At 40.3% G+C, this 27,934-nt stretch overlaps 1 protein-coding gene across 1 annotated transcript; it reads left to right on the forward strand.

Annotated features, from left to right (window-relative positions):
* The first annotated feature begins 747 nt into the window (after positions 1 to 747).
* fibcd1a (fibrinogen C domain containing 1a) lies at positions 748 to 27,640 on the forward strand. Its single transcript, XM_052037196.1, has 7 exons — positions 748 to 813; positions 7,031 to 7,495; positions 9,653 to 9,809; positions 14,741 to 14,877; positions 21,795 to 21,891; positions 26,396 to 26,575; positions 27,381 to 27,640. Exons 1-7 carry the CDS (start codon positions 748 to 750, stop codon positions 27,638 to 27,640), a joined length of 1,362 nt encoding a protein of 453 aa, XP_051893156.1.
* The last annotated feature ends 294 nt before the right edge of the window (positions 27,641 to 27,934 follow it).

Below are 27,934 nucleotides of genomic sequence, written 5' to 3' on the forward strand. Positions count from 1 at the left end.
GCGACTGGACATGCACGGAAGCAGCAGCTGGATGCCTGCAGACATGAAGCGAGAAGGGTCTGGCGATAGTTGACGTGACTGGGATCTGTTCCAACAGCCCCTTCTCCCCGATACCTTCATTCCAGATTCACACTGGAGGTTGTAGTTCTCAGCAGGGAGCTGCTGATCGCGCCCTGTGTCAGTTTCCACACCCACCCACATAACAACCTTTCTTAATACCTGCTGGTGAAATGAGCCGGTGAGAGGAAGGCAAGGTTTTTGCCTTGTGTGTAACGCTGGGAACCTCCGAAACCTTCCACCAGATTAAACTACATTGAAAGGCAAGAAAGTGGACATTTTATATTGGATTCTGAACCCCGGAAGAGCCTCACAAACTAAAAAAAACTCTGCTTCTCCACTTAGAATAAGAAGGCAGAATGCAAGAAGACTGTTATCTCTGAGTGCGTTAAACCATCCTTAACATTCCTCTTTGTACATCCTTCTCACGATCTCTCTCTGTATATTCCTCCTTTCTTCTGCCTCTCTACGTATAATTCCATCTCTATCCCTCTTATCCCTTTCTTTCTCTATTCCATCACCCCTCCCCAACTGCCAACTCTCTCTCTCTCTGTCTCTCTCTCTCTGTCTCACTCTATCTCCCCCTTGCTACCTCAATCGTTCTTCTCAGCAGTAAAAACGGTGCCGAGTCTGGAATGGACAACGCAAGATTCCTGAAGAATTAGAAGCGAAGCCCCGGATGACTCCGGCATGGTGAACGACAGGTGGAAAAGTACAGATGGGGGGCAACAAGACAGCCCAAAGCAAAATACCCAGGTAATTGTGTTTTCTTTCGCAAGTCACAAGAAAGTGTGAGAGCACGGCGAAGGTTACAATAATTGTTCGAGCCCCGCGAAGCGTGTTTTAAAACTGAATTAATGTTTTTTTACCTGTGTGGGAACATAAAAAGAACTGGAGCAATTTCTCAACAAGGAATAGCTCGGCTGTGAGCCACAATAAATTACAATACCCGGGCGCTGGTGAAAGTGAGTAAAATTAACATTGCTCAAATTGCAAGTGAGAAAGAAACTGTTATGGTGGCTTGTCCGCTGTGAAGAATCACCCTTTGTTGGTAGCTTGTCTGCTTTATACTACGTTGTATTACAGAGAAGGCAGCGGCTAGATAATATCGGGTTCCTTTTGCACATTCTTCTTGGAACATTGAACGGGTTCAGCATCTCTTGTTTCTGCATCTCCTATCTAGGTTGTATTGCATTTTCCCATTCGTTTTCGGCTGACGTTATCTCTGCTTTATCCAGTGGCAGAGGTTATATTCCAAAATGTAACGATGGAACCCAGGCATGAGCGGTCTGCTAGGGCGCTGTGGTTTATCGAGGTCTGCGAGACTTATTTATTAAAGATCTGACAGAACTCCCAAGTGAAAGGAGTATTTTTTGCACCAGAGTCAGGGGAAAGATTGCATAAAACCCTGCAAAAAGGCTGGAAAAAATGTAAGAAAATGCTAAAAATGAACACCAGCTTAGAGAAGAGAAGGAAAGTTGACGCTGAGGCTGTAAAGATTAATTGCCGTTTCCTTTTAATGCATTCACCAACATCCTGCATATTACTGGATCTAACAACACAGGAAGAGATCTTTCGGCCCACTGTTCACGTCGGCACTCTGCTGGCCCCATTGCCCATGCTTTTCCCAAGATTCTTGAAATGTTTCCTTCTCAAGAGTTTATATTATTAAAGTAGGTATTTCTACAATTTATTTTACAGCATCATAGATTCTTTACAGATCTCCTGTTATCTTGTGTAATTGAAAGAATATCATCGTAATCCTATTTTACAATAATATTTACACTAATAATACTTCATCAACACTGATATTAACCGGTAGAAGTCATTCGATGTCAATACGAACTAGTTCACGCTATTCACATTAACACTAACCATTCTGCATTCAATACCACAACTTTACACGAGTGAAAACCAATTTTCACAATCCCACTGAATTTCAAAATTCTTCAGTTCTCTCACCGTTTCACATGATTCCACTAAGCACACCACTGTGTATTATTCTACAATATGCCATGCTATTTATGACTATTTAATGCTGCTTTTTAGCTTTTTACATCTTGTAGCATTTCTTTATGCTCGACTCACCAAGTCATTCTTTTTCTACTACTGCACACTGTTCAACAATTTCTGTACTATTTTTGCTCTGTTCACAAGAATACCAGAAACTGGATGATTCCATTTGGACCCTGAATGTGTTCCACCATTCAATAGGATCACGGTTAATCTGCTCTTAACAGCCTCTCCCTGATTTAGTTCAGTAACCCTTAAAACCCTTATCTAACAAAGTTCTATCAACTGACCCCCTGTACACAATGTGTGAAAATCTGCTTTCTGACATCACCCCTTATGAATGGCTTTGTTCTAATTTTTAGGTCATGTCCCTCTATTCTAAACTTCACTCACAAGAGGAAATAGTTTCTATCTAACCCATCAGATCTTTTAATCACCTTAAACACCATAATTAGATCAACCCGTAATCTCCCAAATATGAGGCAATATAAGACTTGTGTAAGTAACTTGTCCTCTTATTTTAACCCTACATTCCCTACAACTGCCTTTTTTTATTGTTTCCTCTGTGATTTACAGTCTGGTTTGGTTGATACAGGAGTAGGATGGATGTGATTGTTCAATGTTTGCTGCTTGTTTGCAACAACTAATCTAATTCAACAGCCAAAAAATATTCGCTTTGCCTGCAGTTTTTAAATCCTTTGTTCTCACTGCTTACAAAATCAATCAATAACATTTTCCATCTATGCAATTCAGATGGGATTTTAACAATGGAATGTATGGATGTGAAGTTCCCCCAGTTTATCCTCAAACACACAAGCAGAACTTCAGGATCAAGTCAGTGTGGAATTAATATAGCGGCAGGAGCATGAAGAATTACTGGCAATACACACCATATAGCAGCAAAGAAGAAAAGGACAAAGATTTATGCTGCAGTGCATGGATTATTCTCACTTTTTAAAAGGATCTGGATAATCAGTATCCTGCAGATGCTGCAGCTCAAATAGGGTTGCTTTGAAGCCCTCAGGAATTAAAGATTAATCTCCAGGTCACCACAGCGAACACAAATGTAGGAGGAAAATCATTAGGGCACTAAAAAGTATTTTGTTTTGTAGTCTTTGAATACTTCTTAAAAAAATTACTTACAGAAAGATCAGAAATTAAAGAGAAAAGACCTAACAGGCAGGGTGGTTGGCACCTGGAAGGTGAGGTGATGAGACCTCTGGGGATATCCAGCTAGAGTCAGGAATCCCTGAGTTTGCAAACACATAACTGCATTGGAAACAGCCATCTTATTGAAAATGTTGACCCAGAAGTTGTTCTAAGCCTTTGTCTTGACACTAAAACAGTGTTGTAATCCTACTTGTGAAGGTCACATAAAGAAAAAGCAGATGAAGTCTCTTCTCCTTGAGCAGAGTTTCTGTGACTAGCCTAATCCAACAATGGGCATCAAACTGTAACAGGGATCAACAGCAATGGTCAGCAGTGATCTGCAGGCAGGGAAGCTGAGAGTGATCATGACTCTGAGCTCTGTTGGTAAACCAGTCAAGATAAACTTGAGATTGTATTTGAGATCAGAGGAGGTTACTGCGGTCGGTAGAGACAAAGAATGAAGGTGGAGGGTTGGCCTTTTAAATAGTATGTTTTCAGGCAAGATGGGATTAGTAAAATCTAGTGTTTGGAGAGTAATAAGAACTGTCACTTCTCAGATCAATAAGGTTAAAAATCTCACTGTAGTAACATTTTCTGTATTGCACTGTAGTTAATGTCATTGGCATTGTTTTATGCTAGAAAGGAATTGCCAGGGAGAATGAAAAATCCCAGAAAAATAAGATGAGTTTCTCAATGTACGCTAACGTGCTCAGAAATGTACATTAAATTGCTCTACTCCAGTTAACTGATTTTCAAGAGCAGGGCATTGATTTTTGTTGTAATTGTGGGAATTAATTTCTAGCCCAATTATTTTATTTCATCAGGAAGCCCCAATCCGCACAAAATCCACCTCAACTTAAAGGATATTTTTCCATCACATAGAAATTGGCCTAATTAGTACTGGATATTTTAAAAATCATTTTCAAGATCTGGGCATTGTCCATCCCTAATTGTCCTGAGAAGATAGTGGTGAGATGCCTTCTTGAATTGCTGCACTCCTTGTGGAGGAGATACTTCCACAGTACTGTTGGTTAAGGAATTTAGATCAGTAACAATGAAAGGACAGCAATATTTTTCCAAGTCAGGATGGTTGGTGACCTGGAGGGATATCTACATGTGGTAGTGTTCCCATGTGTCTGCTGTCCTGGTCCTTGGTGGTAGATGGGATTAGGAGATACTATCAGAGTAGCCGAGGTGAGTAAATGCAGTGCATTTTGTTGATGGTGTACTCTGCAGCCAGTGTATGCTGGTTATGGAGGGAATGATATTTTAAGTGGTTGATGGGGTGTCATTCAAGAAGGCTCTTTTTATCCTGCATGGTGTTGATCTTCTGCAGTCATCCAGCCAAGTGAAGAGTATTCCATCACATTCCTGACTTGTGCCTTGTAGATGGCTTTGTGGTGTCTGGAGGTGAGTCATTCACTCTAGGATACTTAGCCTTTGACCTGCTCTTGTAACCATGGTATTTATGTGGCCAGTCCAGATGAATTTCTGATCAATGGTAACCTCTAGGATGTTGATGGTAAGAAACTTGGTGATGCTAATGGTAGTGAATGTCAGGCTAGGTGGTTAAATTTTCTCTCATTGAAGGTGGTCACTGCCCTGGAACTTCTGTGGTGCAAGTGTTATTTACCACATATCATGTTGTCTGGGTCTTGCGGCATGTAGGCATGGACTGCTTTATTTGCTGAGGAGTTGCAAAAGAAACTGAACACTGTGTATTCATCAGCACACTTCTCTGCTTCTGTACTTTTGATGGAAAGAAGTTGCACACAAGCTTTCTCCCACCCTATCTCATCACAGGATTGGAATATCCTCTGGTCTTTTTTCTTTCATATAATTACCCAGCCTTACCTGAAAGGTATTTCTATCAGCTCTCTGTCAACATACCGTCATCTGAATTAAGAAGTTGTGGATTCAAAACCATACTGCTTGGTTGACACTTCCATACAAGTACTAAGAGATGCAGCACAATCAGAGATGCAGTCTTTCAGGTAAGTCACTTAACCAAGGTTATATCCAGCCTCTTCAAAAAAGGATTTTGTGGCCAACTTTTCAAAGAAGACTACAGGAATTCTGCCTTGTGTTCTAGACAATATTACATTCCGAGATCATTAACATTACATCATTAGAACAGGCTATCTATTCATTCTCATGTTACCCTTCGTGAAAACTTGCTGGACCTAAATTGTCTGCTTTGTTTACAACAGTGACTCCACTTTAAAAGTACATCATTGGCTGTAAAGCACATGCTGAAGGTGTGAAATGTAACATATAAATTCAAGCTTTTCATTAGCCATGTGTGATTTGCAATAGTTCTAGGTAAGCAACACCACTTTGTTTCTGAAGAACAGATGTTTGCAACAAGACACAAGGACTTTGGACATGATTCTGTATAATCTGCCAGTATCCTGTCTCATTAAATGCAACTGTAAACCAAGATCAAAACAGAATAAAATCAACAGAATAAATCCTCTCAGTGCATTCTGACTCATAAAGCATTGTGTAGGTTTTAAATTCTTTAAGTGCTTCTAAGTGCCTTCAATCAAGTAGTGAAGTTTATATTAAAAATGGATCATCTCATCCAATCCACTTTGGTTTCTAAGAACGGGCTCTGATTTTTGAATTTGAGCTTCTCATTTTCAACATCATCAATTCAAATCTGAATTCCTAGGCCTTTCATTTCACTCCCATCTTACAGAACTCAAAACTTGCATATTTATCCTCTCTCACTCCCTGTTGCTCCTGCCATGCCCTCTCCTCAAGACACACCTACTTCTTAACCCAGCCATCTTTCTTAAATTAATTAGATGGATCTTTGAGCCAAAAAAAAAGCAAAGTTTCAAGTCCCATTCAACAGATTTTTGGTACATAATCCAGGTTTACACTCCCATTGCAGTGCTGATGCAGCATTACACTGCTGGAAATACCTTTCAGATGAGATGTTAATTCTACGTCCAATCTGCTCTTTCCAATGGTTTTACCTGGTCAATAGGCATGATTTCAAATGGTTATACCTGCTGCACTCAAAACAATTTATGTTTCACCTAAAATTGCTAAAACAGATGAACTGGTTATTATCACATTGCCACATATGGGAACTTGCTGTGTGCAAAGTGTGTGCCATATTATAGATGACAAATGGAGTTCATACTGGGGATCGGATTAACTTGGAGTGAACAGTCACACCAGTTGTCAGCGCTGGAGCCACATCCACAAGTTCCTGAGAGCTTGAGGCTTCTGGATGCAAAAAAAGGTAAAAGTTGTATTTGCATAGGGGCTTGCAATAATTCAGGATATGCCAAGTTAAATTAGGAAGACCAGTTGCATGGGCAACATCTGCATTCCCTTAAGTACAGAATACTAAGGATGTTCTAACAAAGGAGCTTGAGATGATTAGTGATGGGGTGGATGGAGTGAAGCCACCGATGGGAAAGTTCAGAACGAATGGATTTAAGCATAAAATTAGAGCGGGAGCATTCAGGGGCAGAATCAGAAAGCATTTCACACAACGGGTACTGGAAATGTACAAATCCCTCCTCATGAAGCTGTGGAGGCTGGGTGGTCCATTGAAAATGGTAAAGTAACAAGATTTTTCTTTGACGTGAACATCAAGGGTTATGGAACTGAAGCAGGTCAATCTAATTGAGACACTGATCAGCCATGGTCTAAATGAATGGTGGAATATGCTTGAGGAGCTGAATGGCCTCTTCCTGGCCCTATGTTCCAAGGGTTCAATGATGATCCTGTTTTCTGTAAAAGTCCCAGCAACTTGAGAATCCTAATTTACCAAAACCTCTCCTTGTTGCAGAAGCTGAGCTGTGGCTATGTGCTATGTATGGTCCTGCTCTTCCTGGCTGTGTTACTGGCTGTGGCAGTAACAGGAACCCTCCTCTTCCTCAACCATTATCACCAGGCCACAGATACACCACCTCTCATCAGCACCAACCAGGACAAGACACAGGCTCTGGTTACCATTGACCAGGCTGACAGCTCAAGGATCAACATCTTTGTCGACCCCAACTGCCCGGATTACAAGAGTGATTTGGACCGTTTGGAAGGCCTCCAGTCATCTGTTCTCACTGCTGTGTCTAGCCGTGGAGAGGACATGGGGGCAACTGAGGGGCAAGACATGGCAATGCTGGTCACAGTGGCAGACCAAGTGTCCAGGCTCTCATCCCAATTGAGACAGGATTATGAGACCTTGAAACAGGGCCAAGGCAACTTGAGACAAGAACTGAATTCACTCCAGTCAGAGCAAGGCAGGTTAATTGAGGTAAGGCAATGAAATCAACACCATTCATGGAAAAGAGGACTCAGAAGCTCATTTCACAGTTCACCCTAAAGCCTGTCAGGTCAGGCAGTTAAGTTCTTAACACACTGACATTGCTACCCACTTTCTATGTCCATTGGCAGCTGTTCTCTGCAACATGATAGTATAGGATATCCCTTTAATTGTTTATATCACAAATGTAAAGAGACTGAAAAATCTGGGGTTGTGATCCTTTCAGCAGGGGTGTTTAAAGAGTGATTTAAAATCAGGAAGGATTTAATAGAGTAGATGATAAACTTTTCTCACTACCAAGATAGTTGGAGGTAACATAGATTTAATGAATTTGGCAAAAGAACCAGAGGGAAATCGCAGAGAATCCATTCTTGTGGTACACTGTTATGACTGGGAAAGCTCTCCCTGAAAGGGTGGTGAAACCAGACCTAACAAGGAGTTTCAAGGGGGAATTAAATAATTACTTGAAGTGAAAATAAAATGTAGGGATGCAGGCGAAGTTCATAGGGGAGAGAGGGATGCAGGTTTGAAGCCTGAACAAATACTTTCAATCTCACATCATTCTCCGACAGTTTATATTATTTTCCACTGTGGCTTCTGTATTTACATAATGCCGTATGTTCACAGGAGTAAAAAGGGGCCAAATTCAAATCAGAATCAGGTTAATATGACCAAATAATTGGGAATGATAGCAGCTTTGTTGCTGGTTAAAGGATCACATTTGAATCATGGTTTTGGTGGCAGGGAATCAGTGGCCCATTTTGCAGTCTGTTCAATTTTCTTTCCCGTTGAAGACAATTGTGGCTCAGTGGGTTAGCCCTCTTACTTTTCACTCAGAAGGCACACTGCAGAGACTTGAGCAGAAATTCAGGCTGTCATTCCTACTGAACTTTTGGAGATTCTATCTTTCATATGAGATGGTGAACCAAGGCCACATCTGCCCTTGGGTAGATGTAAACTCACCAACATTGTTTGGACAAGTAGAGCATGATTCCCTAGCATCCTGCACAATATTTAAAAAATAATCTCCTGTATAGTCTGGCAAACAATCTGCCTATATTTATTTCACATTTTCTTTGAAATCTTAATGGAAATGGATTGTTCAAACCTTCTGACTTTTTAATTCACTCTCAAATGATGGGGGCCCTCTTGCAAGTTGTGTGTGTGTATGCGCCCTTGAGAAAGTGATGGTGAGCTGCAGCAGTCTTTTGCTGTAGGTAGTCCTTCAGAGCAGTTAGATTTTGATATCCAAGATTTTGATCTAATTATGACGAATGAATGGCATGAAATTTTCACATTAACAAGGTGTGATTTGGAGGGACACCTTGAAGTAATGGCATTCCCATCTGATGCTAACCTTGTTCTTCCGGGTAGTGAAGTTCACAGGTGTGGAAGAAGTTGTTGAAAAGAGAAGCCTTGGCAACTCTCTACATTGCAACTTGTAGATGGGAAACACTGCACACAAATGGTGCACTTATCGTGATGAGAGTGAATATTTAGGGACTGATCAAGAGGGCTGCTTTGTGAATGCTGTTGAGCTTTATGAGCGAGCAGCCATTGTTGCATCACATTCTTGACTTGACTTTAGATGGTGGAAAGATTCTGGGAATTCATAAGTGACATAAAGCAGGATACCCAGCACCTGACTTGCTCTTGTAATCACTGTGTTTCTGTGGTTGTTCAGTTACACTTCCCATTAGTCGTCCCCCTCAGGATGTCGATGGTGGGCTTATTCATCTGCTGAGGAGGTACAATGCAATTTAACATCATGCAATCATCAATAAACACCATTGTTGTCATCAATAATGCAGCAACAGACAGTTGGCATTAGGAAAGTTCCCTGTAGAACTACTGCAGTGATATCCTGGGGCCTCCGATAATTATAAGTGCTCATGGATCTAAAGTCATTCCTGTCAGACCCAATGCAGCAAAAGCTATCAATTATATTAAAAAAAATTAGAGATGTGGGAGGGTGGAAAGAGTAATGAGTGGTCTGCTAGGTTCTCTGATTAATGTTAGAAAATAGGGCATGTCGGAGAGTGAGGAGTGCTGTTAGTGGCAGGATATCTTGTGACTCCTCTGGGAATAGGGCCAACAAGAGTTGACAACACCTAAATCTTCCTGTTATACTATTTCTCTTCCCCATAGCTACTCTCAGAGAGTCAGGTTAACTTGGTTAAAGTCGTAGGTTCGATGAGTGATGCATTGGATTCTCTCCAGAGAGAACAAGGAGCCTTAAAGCCCCATGTGAAGGCAAATCTGGTGAAAGGACCAACCAGACATCGCCCCAAGCATTGCCCAAATGGTAAGTATGATTAGCACCCTCATCTTTGCTTGTGATGAAAGAATGTGAGAAAGGAATTAAGAAATTAAAATATTAATTGTCTTTACACTGAGCCTTTCATAATCTCAGGATATCCCAAAGCATTTTACTCCAAAAGAATTGTAGTCATTGTTGCATGAAGAAAATTTGTGGCATCCAAATTGTGCCCAGCAAGAAATCATAAACAACAATTTGGTGATAACCAAATAACTGTTTTAATGAAATTGATTGAGTATTAACCATACTTTGAGAAGAACTAGTCTTTAAAATAATGCCATGGGATCTTTTAAATCCACTTGAAAGGGGATACACATTATCTGTTGGATATCTGTCTAATAGTACATCACTTCCCCAGTACTGGCGCAGCAACTATTACCCTAAGGCATAAAAAAACAGTGGGTCATTCAGCCCCCTCATTCCTGCTTCACCATTCAATAAAATTATAGCTGGTCTTTTACATCAGCAGCATTTTCCTAGATGGTCCTCACGTCCCTTGATTCCCATAATATTCAAAAATCTATGGTCTTCCTCTTGAGTGACTAGTTTCCACATTCCATTTGGATAGTGAATTCCAAAGATTCATCAACTTCTGAGTGAGGAAATTTCTTTTCATATCTTTCCTGAATAACTAACCCCTTATTTTGAGACTGTGACCCCTGAAGAGGAAACATCAATTCCACACTTACCCTACCAAGCTTCAGTGAGTTCATTGCTCATTCTTCTAAACTCCAGAGAGTATAGGCTCAGTTTGCTTAATCTCTCCTTATACAGACAAACCCATTTTTCCAGCAGTCAATTTATAACCGTGATTCATGTACAAGTTCACCTGTCACTCTGAACCTTTCATTCCCTCACCATTTAAAAAATACTCTGTCTTTCTACCTTTCCTACCAAAGTGGATGACCTCATATTTTTCTACATTATTTTCCACCAGCTATATCCTTGCCCATTCACCTAGCCTGCCTATATACCCTGAAGTCTCTATACATCCTCACACCCCATACCGTCAACTAGTTTTATATCATTAGCAAATTTGGGTATATTATACTTGATACTTTCATTCAAATCATTGATATATATTGTGAACAGCTGGTCCAGCACTGACCCCTGTGGTGCCCCACTAGTTATTGCCTCCCAACCCAAAAATGACCTGTTTATTCTGACCCTCTGATTTCTCTCCATTAAACAATCCTCAGTCCTTGCCAGCATAGAACACCTGATACACCATGCACTCCAGTTAACATGTGGAACCTTGTCACACAGATTGGAAGATATAAAATGTATCCCCACAATTTAAGAAGAGGGAGAGAGAAAACAGTGATCTATAGAACAGTTAGGCTGACATCAAAAACAGGGGAAATGCTGTAATCTATTATGCTTCAGTGAGTTCATTGCTCATTCTTCTAAACTCCAGAGAGTATAGGCTCAGTTTGCTTAATCCCTCCTTATACAGGCAAACCCATTTTTCCAGCAGTCAATTTATAACAGTGATTCATGTACAAGTTCACCCGTAACTGGAAGTGGAACCAGGTGGTTGGAAAAATAATAAGAGGATTGGGCAGAGACAATAAGGACTTATAAAAGAGAAATCATGTTTGACAATTTCATTGGAATTTTTTGCCCATCAACCCGAGAGAAGCAAAAACAATATTTGAACTTATAGACCACAATGAGCATAGTAAAAAGGTCTCAAGGTGCATCAGAGAAACAAAGTGAAACAAAGATTACACTGTGCCACATAAGGCACATGATCTAAATACTTGGTCAAAAAGGTAGATATTAGGAGCATTTTAAAAGAAGACAAAGATTTAGGGAGGAAATTTCAGGTCACCTGAAGGCACAGCCAAGAATGAAGAGCCAAAGGAAATTGGGGATGTGCAAGAAATCAGAATTCCAGGACCACAGAGATCTCAGTAGATTGCAGGATGGGAGGAGATTACAAAGGTAGGGAACAATGAGGATAAAGAAGGATTTGGTGACAATTTTAAATTCAAGAGCCAATATAAGTTAGCAAACTCAGAGTCGATGGGTGAAGATGGAATGATGTGACTTGGGAAAGCAGAGATTTGGATAAGCTTAAGTTTAGAGAGGATTAAAAATAAGAAGTGATCAAGAAAGCATTACAATGGTCACCATGATAGCGTAGTAGTTAATGCTGCTGCCTCACAGCTCCAGGGATCCTCTTTTGATCCAGGTTAAAAAAATGATGACGATGTGTGAGAAAGAATAAAGAAAAATATGGTGCGGGAGAATGGGACTAACGGGATTGCTCCCCTGGGAGCCAGCATGGACCCCTGAAGAGCTAAATAACCTCTTTCTGTGTGATTACAAGTACAAGGTAAGATGGTTAAGTCTGACATAAAAATAGGTTTAGAATTGGATCAGGAATATTTTTGTTAGTTCTTTGATGGCCCACTGGATTTTAAATTGACACAGAGCACCCCCATTTACAGTAAAGATATGACATATTCATGCAGTGCAGCGTGGGTTATTTGTGAGGAGCAGGAGTATTCCCGTTTGAAGGTGATAATTACAGAAATATATTTTAAGAAAAAAGTGTCTCAGAATCTGTATTTAAAGCCAAAGTATGGTGCCATCTTACCATCTGTCTTCATTTATAACAAGGCAGTTCATAATTTTAACCATTTTCATTCCACTCAAAGTTTTTTAACACATTTCAGGTATGTCTTAAGAGGGGGTGGTGGGGTTGGGGAGTGGGAGAGGTTGCCCCTGTATCTATAAGTAGTGAGTTGAATCTCATTCAGAGACTCAAACACACAATCTAGGCTGACACTGCCAGAACATTACTGGGGGAATGTGCAGTACTGAGGTGCTGTCATCCACTGATAAAGAAACCCTGTCCGATGAGTAAGAGGGATCTAAAAAATCCTGCTCTCTCTGTTTCAAAAGGTGCAGGGGAATAATATATGCTCTGAGACAACATTTATATCTCAACCTGAATAAGTTCAGACATTTTGAGTTAGGGAATAAGTAGCAGAATGGATATCAAGCTGCTACAAAATGGAAAACAGAGTGGAAATTAAAGGTCGTAACTTAGATGATAAAAGTGGTCTATCACGAGGATTGTTGCTGGGATCCTTCTTGGTCACTAGTTACAAATAGTGGATTTAGGAATGTCAACAATTTCCAATGGCAGAAAATTAGAGGTGTAGTTAGTAGAGAGGAGAATTGCAACAAATACGTGAAGATATTGATAAATGTGCAGAACAGACAATGTTTAATTGAGAAATGAGCTTCAATAAAAGGTTCAGGTGAAGACAAGCATTTTGGAAGCCATGTCTTGCTCAAAAACTAATGTAGACATAGGGATAGGTGCAATGTGATATAGGGATGTAGATCATGAAAAGTAGGTTAATGTGGCCATTGAAAGAAACAAATATCGCATTCCAATTTATTTCTAGAGAAACAGAATTGAAAAGCAGAGGAGTTATATAGAACCTTGATGAGGGTATACTTGTAGTTTTGTGAACAGTTCTGATATACATGTTATAAAAGTCAAAAGAGGGCACTGGAGATGGATAAAAATAAATACTAGAATGATATCAGAACTCAAAGAATTCATTTAATAAAAGAATTAGCTGGGTCCCTTTTCTCCAGAGAAAAGACTGTTGGAAATTTTCAAGATTATGATCATGTTTAACAGGGTAGATATAAGAGAATGTTTCAGTTGCAAGCAGTACCTGACTAGGGTCCACAAGATACTAAATAATCCTACAGGGAATTCACAAGCAGCTTCCTTCTCCAGAGGATGGGGTGAATGTGGAACTGGGTAGCACAAGGACTGGCTGAGGCAAGTACCACAGATTCAGTTAAGGGTAAGCTAAATGAGCACAAGGGAGAAAATATAGATTATGTTAATGGAATTAGATGAAAAGGGGTGGGAGGAAGCATGAGTGACGTATAAATGCCTGAAATAGCAGCTTCTATGCTATTAATATTTTATAATATTTTGTAAACCAGTAATGAAACTGATTATTCAGTAATTATCAGATTGTGTTTGTGCTGCAAAATGCCTGCCATGTTTCATACATTACAACAGTAACATCTTCTGGATATCCTGAGGTTGTGAAAGAATCTTCACAAGTGAATGTTCTTTCTTTCAGCTCTTCACTTTTATAAATTTTAATCATCATTGTCATTGTAAGAATGGTAGGGCTGTACAGAGTATTGAGGAACAGAGGAACCTTCATATATAAGTCCAAGGATCCCTGAAGGTGGCAGCACAGACAGATAAGGTGGGAAGAAGGCATAAGGGATACTTGCCTTCATTTGCCAGACCATAGAAGTTAAGAGCTGGGAGGTTATGGTACAAGTTGGGTCAGGCCACAAATGGAGTGCCTTGTGCATTTCTGGTCGCCACATTAGAGGAAGGCAGAGGAGATTCACCAGGATGTTGCCTGGGATGGAGCATTTTAGATACAAGGAGACTAGACAGACAGGGTTTGTTTTTATTGGAGTAAAGAAGGATGAAGCGGGGTGGGGGGACCTGATAGAGGTATACAAAATTTTGAGGCAAACAGATAGGGTAGATAGGAGGAAACTTTTCCCCATTTCTAAAAATATAGGACATAGGTTTGGTGTAAGGGGTAAGAGTTTAGAAGGTTTCTGAGGAAGAACTGGTGATAGAATTAGAACTCACGGCCTCAATGGGTAGTGGACGCAGGCACTCTCACAATATGAAATAAGTATCAAGACAGACACTTGAATTGCCAAAGATAGAAGGCTACAATTCAAGTATTGGTAAATGGGCTTAGTATAGATAGGTACTTGATAGTAGGCATGGACACTGTGGCAAGAAGAGACTGCTTCTGTGCTGCATGACTCTACAATTGCCGTGATAAAAGTTATAGATTATCTAAACCCTTTCTTTCTCCTTTGGAAATCCCTTGCAGACCCTCGCCCCAAAGACTGCTATGATATCTTCTTGAGGGGACAGAAGGAGGATGGAATCTATTCTGTTTTTCCTACCCATTACCCGGCAGGATTTCAGGTCTCATGTGACATGACCATGGCTGGAGGAGGCTGGACAGTAAGTAGCCAATCTGCAACTGAAAGATGATGGAAACTTTTTTTTTTGTAAAATTCCATCCCATCTCCCAAATCCCATTTCATTATATCACCCTGTCCTATTCCATCATGTCTCCCAATCCATTCCATCATGTTTACAAATTATTTATTCTCTAAGTCCATTCCACCATATCACCCAATCCAACTCAATTACAGAACGTAGAACAGTACAGCACAGGAAGAGGCCCTTTGGCCCAAGATGTCTGTATCAACCATGATGCCAAATTCAAATAATCCCATCTGCCTGCTTATGATCCATATCCTTCCATTCCCTGCATGTTCATCTGCCTGTCTAAATTCCTCTTAAACATCATTATCTTATCTGCTTCCACCAACCCCCGGCAGTCTGTTCCAGGCACCCACCACTCTCTGTGTAAAATGTTGCCCAACACATCTCCTTTAAACTTTCCCTCTCTCACCTTAAAGCTATGCCTTCTAGTATCTGACATTTCTACCTTGGGAAAAAGACTGACTACCTACCCTATCTATGCCTCTCACAATCTTATAAACTTCTCTCAGGTCTCCCCTCAGCCTCTGACACTCCAGAGAAACCAATCCATGTTTGTTCAGCCTCTCCTTATAGTTAATACACTTTAATCCAGGCAACATCCTGGTGAACTTCTTCTGCATGATCTCCAAAGCCTTCCTGTAATGAGGCAACCAGAATTGCACACAATACTCCAAATGTGGCCTCACCAAAGTTTAATACAGCTACAACATGACTTCCTGACTTTTATACTCAGTGCCCCACTGATGAAGGCAAGCATGCCATATGCCATCTTTACCACCCTATCCACTTGTGTTTCCACTTTCAGGGAGTTGCACTTCTAAGGATCTTGCCATCTATCCCCTTACTTTGGGACCTCCCAAAATGCAACACCTGACACGTTTTATTTTATTCTAGCTCTCCATACTTTCAATCACGCTGATAATCCATTCTATTTTAATTCCTAATCTACTCCATTCTATCTTCAAGTCTATTCAATTATATTTCCCAAATTATTTCATTCTGTCTCCCAAATCCTATTTCATTCTCTATCTCACTCACTCCAATTTCATCTTCATATTTTATTCAGTTCTCCATTCCCTTCTGTTTTATTTCCTCAATCTCAATCTGATTATATGCTCACAAACCAAAACTAGACAATAACAAATAAATTTTATAAGCCTTGAACTAGTCATATTCCAAACTATTTCAGTCTCAATGGTCCTCAGTGGTCCTCAGGGAAGTTGAAATCACCCATTGACAACAACCCTGTTATCTTTGCACCTCTCCAAAATCTGCCTCCCAATCTGCTCCTCAGTGTCTCTGCTGCTATTGGGGGGTCTGTAGAATACTCCCAATAGAGTGATTGCTCCCTTCCTGTTTCTGACTTCCACCCACACTGACTCAGTAGACGATCCCTCCAGGACATCCTCCCTTTCTACAGCTGTGATACTGTCCCTGATCAGCAAAGCTACTCCCCCCCCCCCTTTTACCTCCGTCCCTGTCCCTTTTGAAACATCTAAACCCTGGAATATCCAGTAATCATTCCTGCCCTTGTGACAGCCAAGTCACTGTAATGGCCACCATGTCGTAGTTCCATGTACTTACCCATATACATATGTACTGTATGTAACTTGAAACTTAAGCAATGTGATTCTTAACAGGTGTAATAGCCTAATAAGCCATTTACTTCAGGTGTCCAATTAATGCTGGCCTGTCCAGTAATACTCACACTCCGTTAATTCATTTTAAAAAAGCTTCCTAACCTAAAAGACCATGATGAGGTCACCCCTTGAAAATCCTATTCAATTTTTTTTATCTTCTCTGATGCCTGCAAATTAATAGAAACATGGTTTTAAACCCAGAGTCCTAGAGTTGTACAGCACAGAAATGGGCCCTTCAGCTCACCACATCCATGCCAACCTTTTAGCCCATCTACACTAATCCCATTTACCCACATTAGGTCCGAATCCTTCCATGCCTTGCCTATTTAAGTGCCTATCTAAATGTCTCTTAAATGTGGTACTTGTATCTGACTCCACCACTGGCATGAGTTCCAGATATTAAATAATTTGTGTAAAAAACTTCCCCTTTAAAACTCCTTCCTCTCACCTTAAGCCTATGCCCTCTTGTTTTTGATACTCCAACCACAGGAAAAATATTCTGACTCTCTACCATATCTACGCCTCTTATAATTTTATAAACTGTATCAGGTCACCCCTCAGCCTCCTTTGCTTCAGCAATAACAAACCCAGCCTATCCAATCTCTCTCCATAACCAAAGTCCTCCGATCGAAACAACATCCTTGTGAATATGCTCTGCATTCTCTCCAACACAACACATCCTTCCTGTGGTGTGGCAACCAGAACTGCACATATTTCTCCAGATGTGACCTAACTAGTGCTTTCTAAAGTTGCAACATAACTTCCCAACTTTTATATTCCATGCCCCAACCTATGAAGGCAAGCATGCCATAAGCCTTCTTCACCACCCTACCTACCCGTGTTGCCATTTTCAGGGAAATAAAGACTCAAAACCCAAGGTCCCTCTGTTCATTAGCATTCCTTCATGCTCTACCATTTCTTTTACATGTCGTACCACTATTTGACCCCAAAATTTATCAATACATTTGTCGGGATTAAATTCCATCTGCCAACACTCCACCCAATTTTCCATCTGATCTATATCATGCCGTGGCCTTAGACAACCTTCCTCCATCTCCACAGCACCACTAATTTTTGTGTCATATGCAAACTTGGCAATCGTGTTGCCTGACCCACTGAGTTCCCGCAGCATCTTGTTTGTATATCTACTCCAAGTACAGGTATTATGTTCTCTCTGATCAGTAGTGTGACTCTCCCACCCTCTGCCATGTCTGAAATTTATATACATTAAGCTGCCATTCCTGCCCTTCCGTCAACCACATTTCTGTGATTGCAATAATATCATAATTTTAAGAGCTGATCCATTCTCTAAGATCACTGATTTACCTGTGGGGCTCCTTGCATTAAAGTAAATGTAGATGAGCCTGCCAGACCTCCCATGTTCCCTGAGCTGTTTCTGCTCTATACATAACCTATATATATACACATAATGCTAGAAGAGGTCATGATCTGGAGTAATATTACTCATTGCAATTATCAGATGGCATTAAGTTGGTATTAGCTTCTTTTGACTTCATGGATTAGCTTTCTTCAATTTATCACTATCAAAATGCTGAAGCAGCTGTAGAGACATATCTGTTGCAACTTTGATTCCATACTTCCAATTTATCTGCTGCCTTTCTTTTTTTAATCCTTTTATTTTATCAAACACAATTGTCTTCTCTATTCTTTCATTTGCTTGGCCCTCAAAGGAAGTCAAGTTTACTGGCTGAGGACTGAATGTTGATTTGACCGGTTAGCTGTGGGATTTTGAGCAATCTCCTTCAGCACCACACTTCAAACCAGTGTATTCTTTTCCTTTTGCTCTTCCGTAAAATCCAGTTTTCACACACATAAAATGCTGTTGGGAAAACCAGTTTCTTTTGATTTCTATGACTACTTAGGAACCAAGTCATAGAAATCAAAAGGAATTTTAGGAGCAGGATCATGCAGAGAGGCACCTGCAGGGGTAGGAGTCCCCTATAATCATAGTGCATTAAGAATCCTCGTGTATGTGTGCATATGTGTATAATTATTACCTTCTTAACACGTCCTTTGAAAAACAATCAAATTTAAATTCCTGTGCATGCACCAGGAATACCTTTTCTATTAATGTTTTGAATCAATCTTTGCTTTGCCATATGAATCCAAATTGTTTAGAGCAGACCATTTTTATTTTTATAGAATTTTTTTTTGTAAACCACTTAAAGTCCTAAAGCAATTTGAATTCCCCAGGTTTGTCCATCACATTGCATTGAGCTCAGGCTGCATCATTAAAAATTCTATTTGCAGCATTCAGTTGAAAGCAGTCATTCATGTACATATTCTCCTGTGAGCCCATTCTGTGTTTATTCACCAATCCCTTATAAAACACCCCAGTGTAAGCGACAATGGAACTCTGCACCACTGAATTCCAAGCCTTTTTTGCATTATTAGATTTTCATTGTCCTACAATTGGTGTCCACACCTTCAAGGCTAGGTTTTGATGCTCTAAACCTTTCCATGAGCTTATCTATGAGGTTAACAGAAGTTGACACCAATTTAATGCCATCTGATAATTACAAAAGGTAACATTCAGAATCAGAATTAGATTTATTATCACTGACTTATATGACGTGAAATTTGTTGTTTTGTGGTAGCAGTACAGTGCAAAGACATAAAAATTACTATAAATTACAAAATAAATAAGTATCGTAGAAAAAAAAGGAATAACGAGGGAGTGTTCATGGACCATTCAGAAAACTGATGACGGAGGGGAAGAAGCTGTTCCTGAATTGTTGGGTGCCAGTCTTCAGGCTTCTGTACCTCCTCCCCGATGATAGTAATGAGAAGAGGGCATGTCCCGGATGATGAGGGTCCTTAGTGATGGATGCCACCTTCTTGAGGCACTATCTCTTGAAAATGTCCTCAATGGTGGGGAGAGTTGTGTCCGTGATGGAGCTGGCTGAGTCTATAACCCTCTTCAGCTGCATACAATCCTGTGCATTGGAGCCTCCATTCCCAGGCTGTGATGCAACCAGTCAGAATGCTCTCCACCGTACATCTATAGAAATTTATATGTAAGAGTCTTTGGTGACATACCAAATCTCCTCAAACTACTAACAGAGTAGAGCCGCTGGCGTGCCTTATTCATGATTGTATCAATGTGGTGGGCCCAGGGTAGTTCCTCCGAGATGTTGACCCCCCAGGAACTTGAAGCTCCAGATCATGTCACCCCAAGCATTATGCATATAGCAGAGAGAGGTTAGGGAGCATGGGAGGTCTGATGGGCTCAATTGCATTTCATTTGGTTCGATTTCTATAAATCACGATGTCACTATGTTAAAGGTGCTCTTTAAATGTGTCATTGTATTAGAGCTGCCTTTTCCATTAAGATTAGGATTGACCTGGAATTACTGCAAGTTGAAGAACAACTTAGGACATTATTGTGAACAACATAATGAAAAAAAAATCACAGGCACCTAAATAAAAATTATACTTATTTATAATGTGCATATGATTTATTATAAAAAATGAGGATGGAGAAGAGTGAAGAATCAACCAGTGGAACAACCGTGAGTGGTGACATGCATAAGGGTCGCGGCACAGGCCTCCCAGTAATCATTATGCACATTTAGGATGCACTCATGAGTCCATTTCCTTACAATGTGTGTTCAAGTTGATATGCCCCTCAAATTGACATTTGTGTGCATGCCCCTTACTAAGTGTATCTGCTTTCTGATTAATAGGGGTAGCTAATAGAGTGTCTAATGGATTGAGAAGTCTGGCAACCAATGATGGGAGTTCAGGGGCAAGATGTAAAGGTGCTGAATGACATTCTTTACCTTTGTAATAGAGTTATGAGCTGTGTAACATGCTCAAGGGACTGAATGGCCACCTCTTCTTCCTCTCAAACATGTGAATGGCCTCTTTTCCCATGTAACGGGTTCAAAGAACACATTATCTTATAGGAAATAGCACCAATGGATTTGATTCTTTCCTAAGACATTTCATACAGAGAAATTCCATGTTCTCAGACTGAAACACTCATAAGGAATATGAAAGGATTTTCCATTCTCTAACATTTTCCTGCTTCACATGAAAGAGGACAAGAAAAAAGGGAAGCAATTTTAGTGAAATCTGCTTCTTCTGTTTTAGTTTTCATCACGTAGTTCAGCCCATGACACTCAGCTTTCATTGTTATCTCATTTTAGTATCAAACTTAAGCCCTAAGTTGTAGTAATGGCTTTACAGGACCTCATTCATCAACCAAGCAAATCTAGCACTTCCACATTTTCCTTCCACTTCAAAGAAGCAGCATCTTTAAGGCAGTGAGGTTGTGATTAGAGTCTGAAGGGAAATCTATGGGGAATTCTCTTCTTTTGCACATGGATTTCTGTACATTTGCTCCTAGCTGTAAGAGGGCTTGAGATCTTTGCAGCAGTTTTCATGTTCACATCTTTATTTCCCATTGCTGTAACAATATATGAAGTGGCGGATGGGTGCACAATACATCCAACTCTTGATGCAGGGTTTTGACTCAAAACATTGACAATTCCTTTTCCCTTCACAGATACTGCTCGATCCACTGAGTTCCTCCGGCAGATTGTTTGTTGATCCCTTTAGAAACCTGCAATTCCTACTCAGCACATCACAGCCTCTCGGTGCTTTTTGGAACAGTGGAGAGGTTTTTGCTTCTGCATTCTGACCCAGCTCTTGATTACATTGTTAAGCAGTGGTATCTTGATATCAGTCCTGATCTAAATAGTTTCTGTTTCATATTTGTTCCCCTTTTGGTCTTGTTTACTGACTTGAAATAGAGACTCAGAATATAGAGAATCCTTTGTAATCCCCCCTAGCATCAAGAATCATTTTAACCATGGCCCATTCTCTCACATACTGAGTCTGAAAAGTCAAAGTCGAGTTTATTGTCATATGCACAAATGCATGCATGCACAGGTTCAGAGTACCAATTTCATTTCAAGTTGTAATCCAGGCTGACACTCACAGTGAACCACAGAGGCACTGTTGCACTGTTGGAGGTGCTACCTTTCAGATGAGACAGTGAACCAAAGTCCCACTTGTTATCCCATTCTTCCTCCCTCTTGCCCACTTACTGTGATGGTCACAACCCCTTGTCCACCATTTTCACTGGGATGGGGAAAGGAGACGCATCATATTTACTTATCTTATTAGTTTTGTCACAGATGTTGACTGCTCCTTGATGTTCAATTTTCACAAGTCTCCTTGCATCTTTTTGTGCTTTTGCAGGTATTTCAGCGGCGGAAGGATGGGTCAGTGAATTTTTTCCAAGGCTGGGATGCCTACAAAGATGGATTCGGGAGGATAACAGGAGAGCACTGGTTGGGTAAAGAGACGAATGTCTTATTTGGGACAGAAAGCTATTTGGCCCTCTTAAGGCTGCTTAGCCATTCAATTATATCATGGTTGACCTGCACCTCAGTTCTATTTCCCTGCCTTAACTCTTTTACTTTCGATATCCAACAAAAAACAATCAGTCTCAAGTCTTGAATGCACCCTTAGTATTTGGAGATTTTTGTGGGACACTGTGGCCAGGGTAAAGGAAAGTGTGGAATGGGGAGCTTGTCTGCTTTTGTTGATTTGTTTTCTTTCCAGAATCATGGGGAGAGAGAAATGAGGGAGCAATGATATTCTAATTCCTGCTTCCAACACAAGTTCACAATATCAGCTGTTGATTCCTTACATTATTTTAAGAAGTTTCCCTCTGTATCACTGCTCAAGTGCTTCTCTTTGGAGAGAAGATAATTAGATGAACTGGAACCTTAAGACATGGAACACCTTCCTACTTTTGAATCGCCATATGCATGAGTTTAGCTCAACTTGAAGAATATTTGCCATTACATTAGAAGTTTGTTCTTCTACTTTGTGTTTGCTCTGTCAGGTGAAAGATCCCATGGACTCTATTCCAAAGAACAGAGGAAATATTTCTGGTACCTTGATCAACATTTATCCCTCAGGCAACTTTATGAAAGACAGACTTCAGGTGCTTTAAAGCACTTTACACTCAATCAAGTACTTCTTGAAGTACAGTTAATAATATAATGTAGGAAATACAGCAAACCTTGTTCATACAGCAAGGGCTCACCAACAAAAATGAAGATTAATCACAGGCTGTTTTTTATGACTTTGAAGAATAAGGTATTAACTAGGACACAAGGAAATACACTCCTCCTCTTCTGCAAAATTGTATAATGACATCTTTTACATCCACTTGAAATGGCACATGGAGCCTCAGTTTTATGTCTTATTAAGAGGATGTACTTCTAGCAATGCAGAATTCCTTCAGAACCACACAGGAGTGTAAACTTAGATCATGTTCACAAAACATTGGCCTGAGGCAATTCTCAGTCAAGCCCACTAAATAAGCCCCAGGCATGAGGCCACACCATTAATGAGAACAGAGGTTGCCAAGGAAGCATCTAGAAGGGATTCATGAAGATTAGAAAGGGGAAGACAAAGATCAGAGAAGGGTCTGAAACTTAGAAGGAATGGATTGGAGACAAGAAAAAGACTATGATTAGAGATAGTATTGAGACCTACGGAGCTGGGTGGTAGTGGATGTATGGTGGATTGGGAACAGCACTGATACTTGGGTTGGAGAAAAATTAGTGACCTGGAGAAGGGTATTCAGAGGGAGGTTTGAGAGTTGGGGATTTGGTCAGAAAAAAAACTGATACAGAAGAGTAGGGGTGATGGGGGAAGAAACATGATCAAGATCTGTTGGAAGATGAGGGTTGTTACTGGAGGGAGATTTCAGATTCTTTTAAATGGGAGGCTTGAAATGTTCCTGTAGGATTGGGTGCACCAGTAAGTAAAGACTTTAGCAATTGATCTGTTCCAATCGATCAGATTGTTTGGGCCGTGATGCTACAAGTAAAGGCACTGAGCCAGTGGTTTATCATTAAATAAAAAGCATGCGGCCTATACCACAAAGGCTTCTCATGCCTGTCAGACTGAAGATCACTTTACGTGGCTAAGCTGATTCTGAGTACTATATTCTGCTGGATCAGGCATTGATAATAGATGCTTACCCTGCTGGCCAGCAATCCCTCATTCACTGAGGGACTTCCAACTCAATCATTTTTCCAATCAAACATTCATCCTGACAAAAGATTCCTTTCTTTTCTAAAATAAAGCATGTCTATATAACTCAGAATACGGACTTTATTCTGCCCCCATCATTAATTGCATGTCAATTTTTAAAACTTCAGAGAATAAATTTAGATATCCAGCATCTGCATAATTTTTCTTTAGCTTTCAAATGTTCCCTGAGAAAATGAACAATTGAATTAATTCAGAAATTAATTTTGTACTGATCTTTGATTTTTTTAAAATGAAAGTGAGACATATGGCATGCCTTATTCTTTTTCCTCAATTTCCTGATTATGCTTTTCTGAAAAGCTTTTTTCAGTGTGTGCTTCTTCGGCTTGGAAGCAATCCACTTGTTTTATTTCACGTGAGAAAAAGCTTGAAGCCTTTCATAATAACAGAATGACACAAATGCTTTACAGGCAATTAAGTATTTTTTTAAGTGTAGGCACTTATGTGCAGCCAATTTGTGTTAAGCAACCTCCCCCACACAGCAACCAAATAACTGATTTTCTTTTTGTATTTGTAGTCAATTAGTAAATATTGGCCCAGGACATTGTGGAGAATGCATTGTTCTTCTTCAAAGAGAAATCTTTAAAGGCTTTCATTCAACATCTTACCTGAAAGACAACACATAACGACAATACAAAACTTCTTCAGTTGTAGTAGTGGGTATCAACTTGGATTATGGATTCCTTTGGGATCGTGCTGTGCACAATATTTGAAAAATCAAAAAATCTGCAGATGCTGGAAATCTGAAATTAAAGCAGAAAACATGTATTTAGCAGCAAATCAGGGGCCATCTGCAGAAAGAGAAATAGAGTTAACGTTTCAGGTCCAAGACCCTTCAGCAGAATTGAAAAGTAAGAAAACAGGTGAGTTTCAAAGTGCAGAAAGAGTGGGGTAGAGATGGATAGGACCTTCCCTAACCTATTTTATTCGCTCCACATTCCAATCAACTCCTCCCAGATTCTACCACATATCTACACACCAGAGGCAATTTACAGTGACCAATCGACCTACCAACCTGCACAGTTTTGAAATATGGGAGGAAACTGGAGCAACCAGAGGAAACACATGCAGTCACAGGGAGAATGTGCAAACTCCACACAGTCGGCACCCGAGGTCAGTATTGAACCCACGTCACTGGAGATGTGAAGCAGCAGCTCTACTAGCTGCACACCTGTGAATACGAAAGCAAAAGGAAAATGCTGGAAATACCCAGAAGATCAGGCAGTGTGTGTGGAGAGAGAAAAATTGAGTTAACATTACAGGTTGATAACCTGACAAAAGAACCGGCCAGTTCTGATACAAACAGAGGATGTAAATTACCTGAAATTGTTGAATTCAGTATTGAGACCCAGAGGCTACAACTTGCCCAGATGGAAGATGACGTACTATTCCTCAGCCTTGGTGAATAATGACATAAGCTAGACAGATGGGTAGAGTGGGAGTGGGATGGGGAATTAAAGGGAGAAACAATTGGAAGATCAGAGTTGCCCTGATGGACTGACTGGAGGTGCTCAGCAAAGTGCTCACCCAATTTGCATTTGGTTTCTCTCTTGCAGAGGAGACCACATCGTGAGTATTAAATGCAATACACTAAAATGGAAGAAGTGCAAGTGAATTGTTGCTCCACCTCAAGGACTGTTTGGTTTTCTATTTTTATTTCCTCTTGTGCACAAACTATCTTAGTGGCTGACTGCCAAAGATTAGTGAGCAATTGTTTACAAAATGATATGTACTGTGCACATGATGAGTGCAAGGTCTGTCGCATTGCTTTGCTTCAGCTTTCCAATTACTAATCTCCATTTTCAAATTAAAATATGGTCCTTCATCAATGTGTCACTCCACTGACTCATATCAAATTCAACTAAGTGATGACATTGACATTAGAAGATCAGAGTAATTCATGGCCTTCTTCTGTCCTACAAATACCTCCTTCTGTTCTAATTATCTCCTTGTATCTACAATTCCCCCTTCTGCCCCCAATAACCTCATCATGCCACAAATTCTCTGACTTGGTAATGCCCCAGTCCCTCCTGATAGCCTCTGTGTCCCTCAAAACCTCCTCCTGTTCTCAATAACTCTCAGTATCTTGTATAACCTCCTTATGCCTCATGATGATCATCAGAGGGGCAGGTAAAAATTATGCACCGATTTTGCTACACATTGTGGGTGACACCCTGTAATGATTGCATGTTCTAATAGTTATTTATACATGCTGCAATGATGTTGCACTGTAATTGTCCCAGTAATTCCACAATTTAATAGTGGCAAAAGGACAGGCAAACCAGGAGGAGAGACCGGCAGGTGAACATACCTCTTGAACACCAGTAGTCTCTGACGTTTATTGGACAGTTTATGGAGCCATTCCACATCTTTTCTCTCTGCTTATCCCAAAAATCTATACAGACAAAACAATTTAAAATCAGAAAGATATACAGCTAAAACTCTTGACTGCCAAATAAGTACTTTTGAACTGTGGTCACTATTGCGATGTTAGAAACATACAATTTTATCATACTGTTACAGCAATAATGCCACATTGTGAAAATGGTTCACATTGCATCTCAATGTTTATTAGCAGTCTGGTATTCTGCTATTGTAGATTAACCTCAGATCTTATTGACCCACTGTGGTATATGGTCAATCTGATGCCCATTTATACGTATAGTTCATGCTGTCAACTTTGTACCTTGTCCTGATTACTCTATGTGAAACTTTTTTCCACCTTTTAGGTTTGAAAAGGATTCATGCTCTCACCATTCAGTCACATTATGAACTCCGCGTGGAGATGGAAGACTTTGAGAACAGCACAGCCTATGCTCAGTATGGGACATTTGGGATTGGACTGTTCTCTGTTGACCCAGAAAGTGACAGCTATCCACTGACTGTGGCAGACTACACCGGAACTGCAGGTCTCAATTTCAATTTTAACTGACCCAGGGAATACTTTGCTGGATTAGGGTGTCATTGAGAGTGGCAGGGGAGCTTATCAGGATGTCAGGAGGAGGTTAACAGGGTAGAAGTAAAGGATTTTCAGGGGCATCAGAAGGTTACTGGTGAGCATGGACAGACTATAGTGGGAAGGAAACAATTATCAGGCAGCATGATGAGACTATCAGGGAGTGCAGAAGGGAATTAACAGATGGGAGAGGGAGAATGGAAGGAGGAGATTATCTGGGGTCATGATGGAGGTCATGCAATATTGCTTTCAGCCAATGAACTGCTTTTGAAATAAAGTCTCTGATGAAAGGTATGTCACAGGGCTGCCAATTTGCACAAAGGAAGGTCCTATTAACAATAAAATAATAAATAGTTAATCTTTTTTTTAAACAGTTCTTCAAGGGTTATCTTTTGTTCAGGACACTGAGGAAATCTCATTGCTCTTCTTCAAAACAGTGATCATGTGATATTTTTGCATGTATCCAAGTGCAGAAAGGGATCAGTTTAATATCTTTAGCAAAAGTTGTCACTTCCCAACAATGCAACACTCCCACCGTATAGCACAGCGAGTGTTACCTTGGATTATGTACTCTCCGCAGTGGAATTTAAAGCCACAACTTGTTAATCCACTTGCAAGGACGACACCACTGAACCATGGTTACAAACAGCAACTGGTAAGGAATAGGATCTAACAAGGTGGCAGGAGTGTCATGCATGATAAGGTCAAGACTCAGGGGTGTTCAATGCAGTGCAGTAACCATTTGCTTTTTTCTACAGGGGACTCCCTCCTGAAGCACAGCGGCATGAGATTCACCACTAAGGATCGGGACAATGACCTCTCCATGAATAATTGTGCCATGTTCTACCATGGCGCATGGTGGTACCATAATTGCCATACTTCCAACCTCAACGGCCGATACCTGAAGGGCCATCACACCTCATATGCAAATGGAATTGAGTGGTCCTCTTGGACTGGCTGGCAGTATTCACTCAAATTTGTAGAGATGAAGATCAGGCCAAGGAATGGAGGCCAATAAAGAGAGGTTTAGCAATGTGACTTTAATTCTCGATTGTTGACAAGTATTCAGTTCATGAAACAGCTTCACACATAACTTCAACATAACTTCAGTAAAACATTATATACACACACACACAGATTGTGTGTGTACATGATGTATAAACATATGTCCAGTACATAAATGCATATGCATTATTTAACACCTTATACATTTGCAAACACAATACATACATTATTTATGTTAAATATAGATGTTATATGTATGTACATGTATATCTTATTATAAAGCTTATATGTAATGCCCTAGTTAGAT

Source organism: Pristis pectinata, chromosome 23, assembly GCF_009764475.1.
Source record: "Pristis pectinata isolate sPriPec2 chromosome 23, sPriPec2.1.pri, whole genome shotgun sequence".
NCBI lineage: Eukaryota > Metazoa > Chordata > Chondrichthyes > Rhinopristiformes > Pristidae > Pristis > Pristis pectinata.

Bases quoted from the DNA above. Each gene is read 5' to 3' on its own strand.
- fibcd1a (XM_052037196.1), top strand. From the start codon at position 748: ATGGTGAACGACAGGTGGAAAAGTACAGATGGGGGGCAACAAGACAGC. The intron at 7,496-9,652 runs GTAAGGCAATGA...TCTTCCCCATAG, and splicing joins AGCAAGGCAGGTTAATTGAG to CTACTCTCAGAGAGTCAGGT. The intron at 14,878-21,794 runs GTAAGTAGCCAA...GTGCTTTTGCAG, and splicing joins TGGCTGGAGGAGGCTGGACA to GTATTTCAGCGGCGGAAGGA.